Source organism: Copadichromis virginalis, linkage group LG7, assembly GCF_057382275.1.
Source record: "Copadichromis virginalis isolate Kocher_CV1m ecotype Utaka linkage group LG7, C_Virginalis_male_GT1.1, whole genome shotgun sequence".
In the NCBI taxonomy this organism is placed as follows: Eukaryota; Metazoa; Chordata; class Actinopteri; order Cichliformes; family Cichlidae; genus Copadichromis; species Copadichromis virginalis.
Window position 1 is genome coordinate 46,235,002 of NC_140624.1, and position 15,432 is coordinate 46,250,433.

At 42.9% G+C, this 15,432-nt stretch overlaps 2 protein-coding genes across 2 annotated transcripts; one reads left to right on the top strand and one right to left on the bottom strand.

The window, feature by feature from the left end:
- Positions 1-229: 229 nt before the first annotated feature.
- zdhhc8a (zDHHC palmitoyltransferase 8a) lies at positions 230-12,816 on the bottom strand. Its single transcript, XM_085463740.1, has 10 exons — positions 12,324-12,816; positions 5,898-6,019; positions 5,635-5,792; positions 4,799-4,971; positions 4,582-4,684; positions 3,201-3,292; positions 2,987-3,110; positions 2,773-2,887; positions 2,078-2,190; positions 230-1,984 (listed from the first exon to the last, which is right to left on the bottom strand). Exons 1-10 carry the CDS (start codon positions 12,425-12,427, stop codon positions 680-682), a joined length of 2,409 nt encoding a protein of 802 aa, XP_085319866.1. The 5' UTR covers positions 12,428-12,816; the 3' UTR covers positions 230-679.
- Positions 12,817-14,121: 1,305 nt separating this feature from the next.
- On the top strand, positions 14,122-15,246 carry ora5 (olfactory receptor class A related 5). Its single transcript, XM_085465227.1, has one exon. The coding sequence runs from the start codon at positions 14,122-14,124 to the stop codon at positions 15,244-15,246; it is 1,125 nt and encodes a 374-aa protein (XP_085321353.1).
- The last annotated feature ends 186 nt before the right edge of the window (positions 15,247-15,432 follow it).

Here is a 15,432-nt window from a genome sequence, read left to right on the forward strand (position 1 = left end):
TCAGAGTTTCGATTGGCCCAAACATGGCTGGCAGTAGAGACACAACTGCTCATTTTATAGGTTCCTATGAGTATATCCACAGTTTGTTTGTTTTTTGGTATTATAGAAGAATTTTATAATTTATAGCGAAATATTATTGTGAGACCCTTTATACTGAATGAACTGCTGGAACCCTGGATGGTGTTTTAGTGGCAATTCACATCACAAATAAATAACATAAGTGGAAATTACAAAATAGGTTTATTCATATAAACAGCTACAAAATTCTACTAAACAGGGAGTTTTCTTTTTTTGTTGTTCAGGAGGAGGCAAAGTGTATTGTTACACTGTTTCACAAAAGTATTATCAAATGACATACAAACAAATAAGTTAATCTGTATTCTTCACAAAGCTCTTCTGAGTTTATAGAGCTCCCTCTGTCTGTAAGAGGAGGCACAGCTATCCTGAGATTCACAGGGTTGTTTTTTTTTTTATTTGTTCAAACTTACATGACCTTCCAAGAATATAGTTTCTATGTGTATCCATCATTGTGTATTTATTTGTCCCACACCCTCCTACAAAGGGAAGTCCCAAATGGCTTCTTATTTACACGCTGCGGAGCTGTGAAGACTGAGACTAACGCTGCATAGATGAGTCATTCACACCACCAGAAACATGACTCTTTTCTTCTTTTCTTTTTTCATTTCAGGGCTCCCAAAGTGACAGAGTCTTTCCCCTCGCCGGAGTATGGGAGAGAGGAACGTTTCGTGTTGGCATAGGAGGCGTACAGGGGGGCAGAGGAGGTTGAGGAAGAGGAAAAGCGGGGCAGGGTGGACGTAGAGGAAGGGAAGCCTGGGGCCGGCCTCTCGGGAGGGTAACAGGCCGGAGAGGAAGACCTGCCCCTGCTTTGTAGGCTGCTGCTGCTATTCTGCAGAGGAGAGCTGGAGGTTTTTGGACCATGTGTGAGAGAAGATGTTGACGAGCTGGAGAGAGGTGAGGTCCTGATGTTGTAACCTAGGACGCCCGTACTCATGAGAAACTCCCTGGAGCCGTAGGCTGGCGGAGTTGGTCCCCGGGAGCCCAGAGGTCGAATGTTGTCCGGTGGTAAACTTCTCCTGCTTGGGATGTCATAGATCCCCATATCAGGGCTGAAGAGCGCCTGGGTCCTCACCTGGCGACGGAGCATCCTCTCCCGCTCCTCCAGCTCCCGTCTCTCATGAATAGAAGCCATGATGGCTTTTGAAAAGTTATCATAGCGCGCAGCAGCAGACAGCGGAGGTGTCATGTCTGGAGGAATGAGATCCCGAAGACTACCTCGAGGACTCTGAGAAGCAGCATCTCGCATCGCCAAACCCAAAGGTGGGACATCTCGCGACATTACGCTTTGGGATGCAAGGTCTCTTGGCAACAGCCCTTGGAAAGCAGGAGAAGGGACTCTTTGAATAAAACCTTGGAAAGAAGGCGAGGCATCCCTGGAGGTTAGACCCTGCAAAGAAGGTGAGGGATCTCGAGGCTGAGGAGACTGTCTGCTGATGCCCATAAACACGGGACTGTATGTGCGAGGATGCGACCGCTGCAGGTTCCCGTCTGTGCCCAGGGTCATAAAGTGATGGGGGTAGCTGACTGGAGGGGCCCCTCTCTGAGCCATGGCCTGAGGGTCTGTAGGAATGACATTATCATAGGAGATGCTGCTGCTGCTGGTGTTGTGGTTGGCCAGCAGGCTGGAAGAGGACAGGATGCCAGGCCGGGGACTGGATTCCAAATTGTCAGCATGCATGGCTGGCAGCTGGGATTTGCTGCCACTGCGACTGGTGTGTTTCAGGGTGAGAGAACGGGAGTTCAGCGGCAGAGAGTTGAGCTGCAGCGAGCTGGAGACAGCGCTGGTCTGGAGGGAAGGCTGGACAGGCAGGCTGGCCTGTTGGCTGCATCTCACAGGGCTTCCTTTAGACTCAGAGTGGAGGTCAGGACCTTTGTTGCTCCCTTGCTGATCTGACGTCTTCAGCAACTTAAGCACAACAATACAAAACAGACAGCAGAGTCTTTCAGACACAAATCAAAACCAAAACTTATATACTGAGGAATAAACTCTGAAAGTCACCTGTTCTGGAGGAACAGGCGATGATCCTCTGGATATAGCCTCAAGGACAGGTCGTAGCTGTGGCACGGTGGGAATAGATGCAGGAAGGACGGTTTTATTATGATGCCCCGGATCTAAAAAAGAAGTCAGCTTCAGATTAATGGCATGCAACAGCAAACGTATGGAATAAAACCGCCAATGCATCTGAGCAAAGATGGCTTAAAGGAGTTCTTGGTTTTTCATCATCAACAAATCCCATGGAAAAAAATAAAAAACAAACCAACAGTGCATTAGTTTGTCTCTAAATACTTTCCATAATCTCTCTAAAGCACACACGCCAAAAGCCCTCTGGTAGATAATATAGATGTAAACCTATGAAAAGTGGGTCACAAGTTTCCATTTTACCGATTTCGAAAACCAAAAGTACTTCCAATAACAGAAGATGTATCTTTTTAAAAAAGACTTGATAAAAAAAAAACCTTTTAAGATGTAATTATTGCACATTTGGTGCAGTAATCATTGCAGTTTGCACAGGAAGAAGAGTATGAGCCCACAATCCAACAGTACATGTTTATTTATCAAATTATAATTAAGTCCTCAAAGTGTCCCTCTTTTCTCTTACTTAATTAAAAAAAATGTTACAAAAAATGTGGCCGCTTCACTTTACAGATGCATGCTTATCACAGGATATAAGCATATGTGTCATTTTAAATTACCATCCATGGCAGCTACTTGGCTCTTCAACAGACCGTGGTCTGGTTTCGGAGGCAGCGGCGGTGGAGTTTTCGGTTGTTTGATGTCTGACAGCTTGACAGCTCCGGTTGAGGTTTGCTGGCAGAAGAAAAAAAAAGCCAGAGACATGAGAGATATAGCTCATACATCATATATCACTTGATAAGTGTGTGAAAATATTAAGCTCTTCGTGCTTACCTTATTCTGGAGACTCTGTATCCCGTTGCCTCTGACTTTCACTGGCATCTGCCTTTCAATTTCTGGCCTCAAAAACGGAGGCTGAATGTGGATGACTGCTTTCCTACAGGGCCTTGCTGTGTACCTGGTGTCCCAGGACAAAGACAGACAGCAAAACAAAGTTAGTTTAAAGGTTTAAATTAAGCAGAAGATGTAGGAGGAGAACGTTTCTTACTTTGGAGAAATGGGACTGCAAACTAGATGCTCCAAGTTGTTACAGCAGCCACGTGTAAAAGGGTTTACTCCTCCCTGAAACTTTCCAGTTACCTGTGAAAATATGAGGAAGTATATTAGAGTTTTTACGTGTATACATACAGTACTGTGCAAAAGTCATACATTTTGCTATGAAAATGGGAAATAGCTGCAGTGATTTATTGAAATGTGCAAACCTACATGGAAGCACAGTCTTCAGTAATAGTTCCCCAGGACTCTGAAGGACATCAAAGCTTTTGTTCTGCTCTCTGTCAACATGATCCCACACTGCTTCAGTAATGTTGAGGTCCACTGAAGAGGCCGATCCATAACTGATAGCGTTCAGTTGTGTGCTTTTATATCAAGCTATACTTTTATAGTAATAGCAGTGTGTTTTTGTCATGCTGAACAGTAAAGATTATTCCCAACACCAGCAACTGAAATACAGCCCAAACCATGACAGAGCCTCCACCGTGTTTTGCAGACAGCTGTAGACACTCAGTCTTGTTCCTCTCTCCTGACCTCCACACATATTGACAATTTAAACAACTTCTCATGTGGATTCATCACTCCATCAGCCACTGATTTCTAGTCTAGTTCTTGTGTAATTTGGCATACCTCAGCCTTTTCACCTTGTTTCTCTTCCTTAAGAATGGCTTCTTGAAAGCCAGCCTTGCACTGAGACCATTTCTGATGAGGCTTCAGTGAACAGCAAATGGATCAGCTGAAGGGTCAGATGCATCTCTCAGGTCCTGTGTCAGTGCTTTGCTATATTTTCACCTATTTCATACGGACCTGACTTTATGATACTTAATACTCCATCTGCTGTAAGTAGTTTTTAGACTTGCCTCTTCTGTACTTCTATACTATTTTATGCTTGTCAAACTGTGTTATCTTTGGCATTTTTCATAGACTCGGCTAAAGAAATGGGAACAAATGATGTGCATTTGCCACAAGCTGCTAGTAACAAAGCACAGATACAGTTTAAAACTGATTCTTTGCCAAGTTGTCTGTCTTATGTAGATAGTTAGGTGCTTTTTTACACTTGGACAATTTATAGGTCATTGTTCAGTGGCTTAACAATATTTTTTAAAAGAAACATTCCTCTGGAAATAGTCAGTTAAAAGCCCTGGACTGAAAATAATTGAAGACAATCAGCCCTTGTCCAAAGGGAAAGTTTGAAAGACCCTCAGAAAACATGGAGAACTATTGCTTCAAGACAACTTTAAAAATTAAAATTCTGGCTCCTTGGAAGTAAATGACTTTTGCACAGAATTGTACAATACAACATCATTAAGTCCTTCAGTTTCATTCATATGCTTCTATGTTCCCAACAGTAATGCACATGTATGGAAAAAACTGACTTGTTCATTGGTGGTTCGTCCTCTGGATACCAGATACAAGTGGAATCCAGTGAGACCGAGGACAGGGATCAGAAACAGCCCCGATATACTGATCACTACCAAACTGGGAAAAGCAATGATAAGGAAAACTACTTCTAGTTAGAATCAGTTAGACAAAATAGTCAAAATATGCAAGCAAAGATAGCTGCACACATATATTGAGTGTGCATAAGGATACGTGACAGTGCAGTGCAGCTTCCATAATTCATCCATGTGGTGCAGCACGTATATGAGGCCAAAAGTGAAGACACCAATCATGTGAAAAGTCAGTGACAAGAGAAACAGAAAGAAGTAGCGGTAGTTTCGCCTCCCGATGCAGTTGTTCACCCAGGGACAGTGATGATCAAAGTCCTGAAAGATTGAGAAAGGAGGAAAAATACTAAAAATCAGTTTTTCGCTGGTATGGTGTAGAACAGTTTGTATGTATGTAGCATGAAACAGTATCCCGTACTGCAGCATTTATGGCTTAAGCTAATTTGCGATGCTGATTCAAAACAGGGCCTTTAAAATGCAAAAAGCACACAAGTACACCGAAAATTCTATAAAACACGAGCTACACAACAGAAATATAAAGACACAAAGCTCACAGCACAATAAAAACACAGAAAATGAGAGAAAAAATAAAAAAGGCAGCTATAGAACAGTAATACCTGCTGTGCTTTGTAAACACATACTTTTCAGTAGACGCTGTCTGAGCCCGTTTTTCAAATTGTATTTCTACTGAGTCCACAAAGGATCTGAGGAAAGGATTAACCTGATTAATGAGATCTCTCCCTCTCTCTCTCCAACACCCTCTGGCCATCATTCACCCTGCAGAAATCCCCCTTATTGACTTTCCTCCCGACACACTGCTACACTCACTCAGAAGCAACAACTCATTTTCCCTCTTGATCTGTCCCTCCGTGCCTTCCACACCCTTATCACACAATTCCTCCATTTCAATTTCCCACCGCATTTGTTTTTGTGTTTTTTGGTTTTTTACCCTCTCAATCATCTAGTTTTTCTTCCGCTCACCTCCACACAGTGATCACAGATGCTGCAGTGGGAGCAGCGTGGAGGTCTGTAGAAATGGCAGGACGCGCACCACTTCATCCGCACCTGGACGCCCTTCACGTTCACGTTCTTGTACAGCGGAGCGCGGAACTCATCATCCTTGTCTTCATCCTCGCTGGCTGGGAAACAAGATGTGAAGTTGCTAAAATAAAACTCCCAAATAAACTAGTGATCTAGTCTGCTGTAAACATAATAAACATGACCCCTTCGCTTTGATTACTAACCCACTGGGAGCACGCCGGCATCCATAAAGGTTGCCATGGTAAAGTTGGCCAGCACGAAAAGGAAAAGGACGGCACAGCATGGCGGCACCGCAGGGCAGATGGTCAGAGCCAGCCACGGGCACCTGAACACAAACACACACATGAGAATATTCATAAACACAATTTCCTGCAGTTGCACTTATGCAAATCCAAATTCCAGCTGTAATAACTGGATGGGTGTTTTTGAGCCCTGCAAGCATGCAACACTTAGAGGTTAATTTTAACGCAGCTATCAAAATTTCAAAAAAAAGAAAACGATTGTAAGGGATCATCTTCATCCCATTTATTGTGATGAGAGCTGTGGATTCCAAAAGTAATTGTTTACAGTGACAGATAAGCAAGTATTAGCGTGTGCTCAGCAGTGCCCACAACAGGAGATTAAACGATGGAGGTCTCTCCTTGCACAGAATCCTTCTGCACCTTGTGCCTCGTTACACAGCAGGGTTTGAACGATAGATAACTTTCATTACCGAATAATCTGTCGATGACTTTTGAATCGTTTACTCTTTAAAAAGTCAGAAAATAGAACGACAGCCACCGCGACATCCCTGATCCCAGCACAATGATGTGAAAGTTAGTGTCTATGTGATGAGGCAAAGCAAAAAAAGCTGCAGATAATTACCCTACTAACTCATTAAATGTTCAGCCCTCTAACAACAGCCTGCACACTGCTACTAGACAGAGAACTACAATAAAGGGTGGCTCATATGGATATAACTATTAATATTATAACTATAATAAGCAATTAAATGGACAGAAAAAATGTCAAAAGAAGATTTGGCGGATTTAACGTTAAGTTGGATTTTGATCTGTTTAATTGCATAAAATGTTGCAAACTATGAGCGCTACTAACTAATTAAAACCGTTGTGAATGATTCTACTCTACTGCATGAGATTAGAGCGAGAGAGAGACTAATATCCACTGGATTATGTTAGCAGTGTTTGATTGAACATCAGTTGATTGGACTATCTACTCTATGAGTCTTTTGCTTATGGATTTATCAGTATGGGTTCAGATCAATAATAAAATACTATAACATGATGTATCTTTTAGGACTGAAAGGGAAAACGTGTCAAAACAGGTTACGTGATTTATTTATTTATTTCGAACATGACTTCATGGAACATAGTTGATTAAAAACGAAGTCTGATTTAAAGTGAAAACGCCACAAAATTAAGAGTCCTCCAATCCCCAAACCCCCCTCTCAAACCTACCCACCAAACCCACACCCAGGCTGGTTTTAGGGCAGGGGTGGGGGAGGGGTCTCGCCCCGCAGGAGGAATGCCTGCTGATGCCATGCCAGCTGCAAACACAGTAATCCCTGGATTATGAACTCTGGATTACAGACAATTTCTGTCAGTCCAGTTCATTGTGGATTCCTCACATCAGATGCTTAACACACAGAATACGCAGTCAAGGCGACCATATATCACACAACATGATACTATATATTCTATAACATGGCATAAAGCCACTACATTTATTGTTGTGAGGGAACTTCTCACAAAACTTGCAATCCTTGTTCAGCGCTTTCAGAGCAAAACACGTCTTTTGAGATATGAAAAAATGCCGCACAATGAAAAGATTTGAATCTTAAAATATAAAAATATGTGAGAAAAACGTTAAGGAGCAGAATACGAGCCTCCAGCCCACATAGTTTTTTAGGGATTTGTGTCCAAGTTCTTCTCACATAGTGTGGTCATGTTTCACGTCCTTAAACTGTCATAGTTTATTGGTTACGTTAAGCAGAGTAACACTGCTCATTGTCATTTGCAGTTATCTCTTAAATTACAAGCACAAACCACGTTTTAACCGAAGAGAAGCTAGATATGGACCAGACTGTAATGTGGATGCATCCACCAATTGATCTGAGACCATCTGGACCGCAGGGAGGGACAGTTCATTACGCCGCAGGCCCTACCTAATGAAACAGTCTGGGCAGGGGCGCTATTAAATCACGCAGAACAGTAAGCTGCTCTGCAATCTGCACACTGCACTCATCCCTGCAGTGGGTCAGTGGCACGGCAGACACCACTCAGTCGGTCAAGCTGCAATTTCACTACTGCCAGTAGCCAGGGCTCCTTTTGTGAGCGCTGCAGTTACATAAATGACATCATAATCTGTCAGATTTCTAGAGACAATAGCCGTGCAGAAAATGCCGCTCGTGAATACATTCTCCACACGCAGTGTGAATGCATTTTTGCACCTTTAGCTTGGTGTTTTGAATTTCAGTGAAAAACTTAAAATAGCAATTTATCAATAAAATGTCAGATTAATGGGATCAGTACACTCAAAGGTTTTGGTAGTGCAGCATAAACTTGGTCTAGTATGACCGTGAGAGGCTGAAGGTGATCAGCCAACTTTGAAAAGTCTTTACTGTGTAAGTTATTTAAGCGTTAAGCATATTATAACTGTCTTCGTTTGACTATTGTGAAATAGTCAACTGCTGCTAATAAGCAGATCACATGCAAGATCTTGAGAAATTTAAAACCAGGATTTTTGGAGTTAGGGGCCCATTTAAGCAACTGTAGCTTTTTTAAATGTCAGTATTTGTCAATGCAAAAATGCTTGCATCCTAGCAGACTGGAACACAGCACAAGGGGGATTTCTGCTGCTCTTTCTCATTTCTGCTCTTTGTTGGTGGTCTGGCAGTGTTCAACAATGCACCACACCTTAAACACTGACCCAAACAAAAGTTCACGGTCAGAGGAACAAAAGCAGGAAACCGGTTAACTGGTGAATTTTATCAGGCAAAGGAAGACAAAGGAGCCGCCACGGATATAAAGGTCGTCCTCTGACATTCCCAAAGCCCGACTGGAAACAGAAATGAATGTATGCATGCTGGTACTGCTAATGCTCATAGAGAGCTGCTGACGCTGATAATTGCATGAATATTAGCAGACGAAAGGAGATGTGGCTGCAGGGTAACTGCGATTTCTGGAGAGGAATTTTCATGTCACCTTGCTCTGGTTTAAAAGCTAAAAACACTTTAAAAACATGAACAATGATACTGTGAATGTGCACGTGAGCACACACAAAGGACATAACTTCAAGGGTGCAAGGCCATCCTGGCTGGTATTCTCTAACTACTGTGTGTTTCCATGATTCACAGGAACCAAAACGATGATGTTATGGCAGATGACAACGATGTCCCTTTGATTCAGTGTTACAGGGGACGGGCTGAACAGAGTGCAGCACCTGTCCATCTCTGCTTTTCGAGGAAAAAATATATGATAAACAAGCTATTTAACCGGCAGTCCACAAAACTCAGTGTCTGCTGTTTATTCCTCAAACAAGATGTTTCTGCTTAAGGCAGTTGTGAGTGACCTTTAAGTCTGCTTTAGCTGCATGCAGTATGTACGACCGCACAGCTAGAAGAGCATTTTAGACACTTACATTAAATTGCACAAATAATAACAAAATGTTATACTGTTGGTCGGTAAGACAGACATATTGTTTTGTTGTTTATCTAAAGATTGGGATACAGTCTGTGGGATTCAGAGGTCCTGTGGTCAGAATATGTCGATCTCTGTTCTGCAGAAATGTGATAATTAATTAAAAGTGTATGTTATAAGGTCGCTTCAGCTGACTTGCACTCACTTTCAATCACTTGCAGTGTCCTAGTTTTGCTGGTTTGGCATTGCAGTCCCAATTAAGCAGTCTCTTTTCAATCTATCATGTCAGGAGTTCATCGACTTCTTTTTTCTCTCATAGGATATAGATGGTCTGCAGGGATGCTCAAGAGTTTCTGGCCTATGAGCTCTATGTCTCTATACGTCTCAGGCCTGAAGAGTTTTCCCCGTTTGCAACATCTCTGTATTCTAACATTTAAAAACTTCTGAATAAAGGAAATCATTCCACATTAAAACACTCCATAATAAGAATGCAATACAGAGACAATGATCAGCCCCAGCATCAAAAAACACTGAGCATTGCAGTTGATTTTACTTTGATATGCAGCACCCACTTAAACACTGTTGCACCCCACCCACCAATGGGAATGATGCTCCAACAGCACCAACCTCACACAGCTGTACAATGTGACCATAGACTGTATATAAAAGAAGGACATGGCTTCCGTGTGTGAGAGGTGAAGCCAATGCATTTCCCACATCCCATGATGCACTGAATGTTTCTTCTTCACTCAGCTCTTTTCACTGTGTGTGTGTTAATAAAAAACTTTGCATTTAATCATTAGTTATTATTAATCTCTGACTCTCTTCCACAGTGTGTCTTTTGTCCTGTTTTCCTCCCCTCACCCCCAGATGGGAGAGTTGAGGCTGAAATTTATGGTTTTCGGGGGGGTTTTATGGTTAACTCAGTCTTTTCCCGTGTTGTAGTTGTGTGTCTTATTTTGAAAGAAATATTTACGCGTTACCATAGCGACCAGAGAGCATTAAGGGGCAGAGAGGAGGATGTTACTCTCAATGTTGTTGGCGCATTTCAGGAGGACGCTGCTAATAAAGTTACACAATTACACAGTGAATTTGCATTTACTATTATATTTACAAAATACCACAGTGTTTGTCTAGGTCGTATCATTTTATTTAGTTCTATTTATCCGCGACACCTTAATCACCAGTCCGTGAAAATTTTGTCGGACATTAAACCACTCCACGGTGCAAAAAAGGTTGGAGACCGCTGCTTTAAAGAGGGCCTAACTTGTGGGTGACATGGTGCCACTGTATGCCCCTTGTTTTTTAAGTTAGATCTGAGCTAACACACCAAGGCCAAAATGCTCGGCTTGAGGCTTAAAAGCTGGACTTCACAAACCAGTGGGTGGCCTAATGGCAGCTGTGTCTATGTATGTGTATAGACAAATCTCAAAAATTACTCAAGAGCAGAGCCCAGTCTCCTCAACCTCCAACAATCCCAAATCCAATCCAACTGACCATCCACAAGGTGTACCAAAACAAACCAGAGACTCCACTCCTCAACACACATGACCCAAAGGTTCAGCTGTCAATGTTCTGGTGCCAGCACCACAGGATACCCCTAAAGGTCACTTATTCATGCCCTAAATAATTAGATCTCCTTCAGAAGTACAGGAAGAACCGAAAATATTAGGCAGATGGTTTTAATGTTGTGGCTGATCCACCCACACGGATTTCTACAGCTACATCTCTGCAGATTAACCAGATTAAAGGTGCATAGTTTTAAACAGGAGAGCAAGAATTTAATTTTCACATTCTTCTAAAGCAGGGATATTTAAAACATTTCAGTCACATACACAGGAAAAATATTGCAGGAAACTATCAAAGAAAAAGGAATTGCAAAACTATCCCTTCGCATTTACAGTAAACATTTTCACTTATTCGGACTCTTATCTCCAAATAACCTATTGTGAACTCAAAGATTGCAGACTTGGTTTTCCCAGATGGGGGATGACATGACATCAACCAGAGGAATCTAATCCCATACTCCCAATCTGGTGTCAGATTCCAGTGGAAACAGTGCACAGCCTGAGAATAGAGAGAAAAACTAGGGCAGATATGGCTACAGAGATTGAGGGGTCAGAAGGCTGACATATAGCCTATGATGTGGGAGCCTGCAGAAAGTCAATGATGAATATGGAAAAGCTTTATTATTTAGTGCATTAGTATTACTTTGTAGTTCTCTGTGTAGCTTTGAAATGTTTGGACAAATTACACAAATTTATAGTCATCGTTTAAATTGGATTCTCAGGGTATTATAGAATATTATATTCAAATTTGGCTTGGGTGGAGTCTTTTCAGTCTTGGACATAACCTCAATTTCCTCACAAATAGGTCAAAGCCAGTATGACTGAAACATCATCTCTAACATCTCTATTGCATATTTAAAACTATATTTTCTTTAGTTTGTCACATATTGCGAGAAACCTTGCAGTGAATTTCCAGGGCTTTTGCAAGAGGGGTAGCCTCTTTTGATTTCCTTTAGCTAAATTTATGACACATATGGGTCACGGTGACACACTGAGACATGCTGATTGTGGGTGGCTTATCCCGTAAAGTAACTGTGCTCACACTTGGGTCCTTAGGGTGCCCAGACCCAAGTCCAAACTGCCAGCTAACCAGGTCAGATGTTAGCAGCCCCGGCGGGTCTGCCAGCAGAGTGAAGACAGTGCAAAGGAGAGGAAATTTTGCTCTTTTTTTAACAGCTTCTTGGATTTTCAAAATAAAATGTTAATTTAAAAACGGGAGAATAAAAGTGGAGTAAATTGCATTCAGTTTAATAATCTTTAGCTGTGCCAGAGAGGACACTGGGGGTATGTGTGATATTTTTCTAACGCTTAAACAGATCTATTTGATATTTAGTAGCTGTGGATGACAGGTGTCTGAATGCATGGCTCAGCTGAATGATCCGTGCAGTAAAACACCAGTTTCCCGTGACTCTTTCGTACTTACGTGAAGACGAAGAACAGGGAGGAAGAGCCGACCAGGAGGCAGGCGGCCGTGCACACCGGGATGAAGGCGCTGGGTTTCAGCGAGTCGGCGCCGCTGGCGGGCATCCTGTCCTCTCCACGCTCATCAGTGTCTCATACCGACGAAACGCACGGCGAATACACCGCAAAAGTCCCTGCTGGTTTGTTTGCAAAGCCCTTCATAAATCGCAAAACGCCGAGAAACGACAATCATAGTTAAGGGGTGAGGAAGAAGAAAAAAAGCCCGAAAGCTCAAAAAAACAAAATACAAATAAAAGCCCGCAGAGCCGCTCCTCACTCCTGCGTCCCGGTTGGTCTGTCCCGGCCGCCAGCAGCGCACAGATGCCGCCTCTCGTCTGTCCCAAAGGTGGTGCTTTTACTCATCAATGACGTGAAGCACTACTACACTTGGCCGACTGAGACCCCCTGCTGTGATCTCATGAACTACTTCTTTTCCTCCAGTTCTCCCACCATTGTTGCACATGACCACTGCTGCTCATACCAGTGCTTAATAACACCACTGAAATAAGATCGGTGAAGGGTTTGCAGTGATGAAGTTAGTAAGTTATTTACTGGTGCGTGTAAGAAATTCGTTCATTTTCACTTAAAAAATTCACTAAAAAATTCTCTGCCTTGTCTTGAAGGCTTTTCAGGGGTGTTTCCACTAGGCAGGAGAGGGCGTGAGGGAGGGGGTCCCGGAAATCGCAATAATCAGAAATTAATTGTGCCCTGTGTCCTTTTACAGATTTATTACGTTAGAGTGGCAATCATTTTGTATTGATTTGTAAAGTGAAAAAAACAGCATTTAGTCGTTATATCTACGATAAAAATTTGTTTAAAGGACCACATGCGCAAAAGTGTCATTCCACATAATGAGTATGTGTAGGGGCAATTTTCAAAATCGTGCACACTGTATTATTTTAGCTTTGTAACCAATTATCTTAGTTTCTTGCTGAGTAATTTGAGCTATAATAATGCAATTTATCAGCAGATTAATAAAAAAAATACATCTTTAAAAACTGGGGGGAGGGGCTGGTGCCACCTCTACCCCACCAGACACGCCCCTGCTGTGGTTTAACCAGGAAGACCAAGGGATTAGAAGATTTAAGGATGCACAACAGTTATATTTTCAAGATTTAGCAGGCAGAGGCAGAAACTTTGTAAAATTAAAAGGACAATGTTCCTTCTCTAATCGTTAAAAAAAATCATGGAGAAAATCACAAAGTCTAGCTACAGTACAAAAGATGATAATTAGGACACTTTTGTCATGATTTCCTACGCACCAAAGATTAGTGCCGATAAACTCTCAACTGCTGGCAGGAATTCGTTCGGTCAGAGCTCCATTCACATGTCTTTGAACAAGCTTTACTTGGATTGTTGGGAAATTATGCATTTGGTGCCCGGGGATGACTGAGTGTTTCTGTTCTTTGTCTCCATACATGTCAATTATCAGAGGACTCACAGCTTTGGCTGCTGGCCCTTTAATCTCACTGTTTGTTCACTGAACTTTCAGATTTGGCTTTGGATTTACCTCTTTCTGTGTTTTACTCAGATGGCAGTTTCTATAATCTACCAGGGGAAGTTTCCTGGGAAGGCATGACATGAGAAACACACGTCCATCTCAGTGGGACTGCACAATGAAAGCTCCATGGGGTTGGGCCATTTCTCCCCTCCTCTATAAATGTCTAAAGCTAACAGCATCCTCCTCAGATTATATAAAGGTTGTGAAGCTCCCACACTGATCTAAAGGCTGACAAGTTGTTGCCTGATCTTGTGAAACAATGGAAGAGTTGATTGAAGCCATCATCAGAGCACTCATGTTTATTGCAGGGATCCTGGGAAACAACTGGCTGGCTATATGCTCCCTGCCCAGGCACAAATCCAGCATCCGCACAAACGAGGTCCTTTTCATCAATCTGGCCATCTCCAACCTCATCACCAACTACCTGGTGGACCTGCCTGACACCATGGCAGATTTTGCTGGGCGGTGGTTCCTGGGGAAGACCTACTGTGGAGTGTTTTGCTTCTGTGCTGGCCTCTCTGAAACCAGCAGCATCTTTACAACCTTCTTCATCAGTGTTTTCTGGCACCAGAAGCTGGTCGGCTCCCTGAAACGAGGCGGCGCACCGGTGCAGATGGACAGCCTGTGTCTCGTGGGCTGTCTGCTTGCTGGGAGCTGGACGGTGGCTGTGGTCTTCAGCGTCCCACACTTCTTCTTCTTCACACTGGAGGTGGCAAATGACAGCCACGAAGATTGCATAGAGATCTTCCCTAATCCAAATGCTAGGCAAATATATGAAGCAATTTATTTAACCCTGGCTAACGCTTTACCTATGGCTGGGATTGTATTCGCCAGTGCCCAGATTGTCATCACTCTGCTTCAAAACCACCAACGTATAAGGAGTCATAACTCTGATCAAACCAAGGAGATGGTTAAAGAGGAACGAAAGAGATTTGAGAGCAAACGCAACAAGGCATCGGTCAGCATCATCTCTGGTCCAACCACCTCAAAAGATCTCAGAGATTCTACATCTACAAACCACATTTATACAGGTGTGCCTGCTCCTTCCTCTCCAAACCGACAGCCATCGGGCCATAGTCTCCACAATGCTCCCCAGAACTGCAGCGTTGGAGCTCAGCCAAATCTCTCGAGGCCCTCTCAGATACCATCTAAACCCCATCCGAACTCAAGCACTCAGGTGAGAGCGGCCAAGAGCGTGGTGGCTGTAGCCAGCGTGGTGCTGGTATGCTGGCTGACTCATTTGCTTCTGCACATTACTAACAACATCCACACTTCATCAATAGTAGTGGAGGTGTCCAGCTACATCGCAGCCTCCTACACGTGCATCATTCCCTACATCTTCCTGCACGGAGTGAAAAAACTCACTTGCTCATCCAAAAGATAAAAAGACACCCAGCTCTTTCTCTTGAGCCTCAGTGTACTCTCTTTTTACTCAGCTGTCCAACACATTATATCAAACCGCTTCACTGTTTATTCATCTGCATTTATTTATACATTTTATTTCTCCTGCACTATAAAAGGCTAGATCCAAATCGGTCAGCACACCGTTTTACAAAGAGGACAGAGGAGT

Bases quoted from the DNA above. Each gene is read 5' to 3' on its own strand.
- zdhhc8a (XM_085463740.1), bottom strand. From the start codon at position 12,427: ATGCCCGCCAGCGGCGCCGACTCGCTGAAACCCAGCGCCTTCATCCCG. The intron at 3,293-4,581 runs GTCAGTTTTTTC...ATATTTTCACAG, and splicing joins GACGAACCACCAATGAACAA to GTAACTGGAAAGTTTCAGGG. The intron at 1,985-2,077 runs GTGACTTTCAGA...GTTGTGCTTAAG, and splicing joins CGCCTGTTCCTCCAGAACAG to TTGCTGAAGACGTCAGATCA.
- ora5 (XM_085465227.1), top strand. From the start codon at position 14,122: ATGGAAGAGTTGATTGAAGCCATCATCAGAGCACTCATGTTTATTGCA.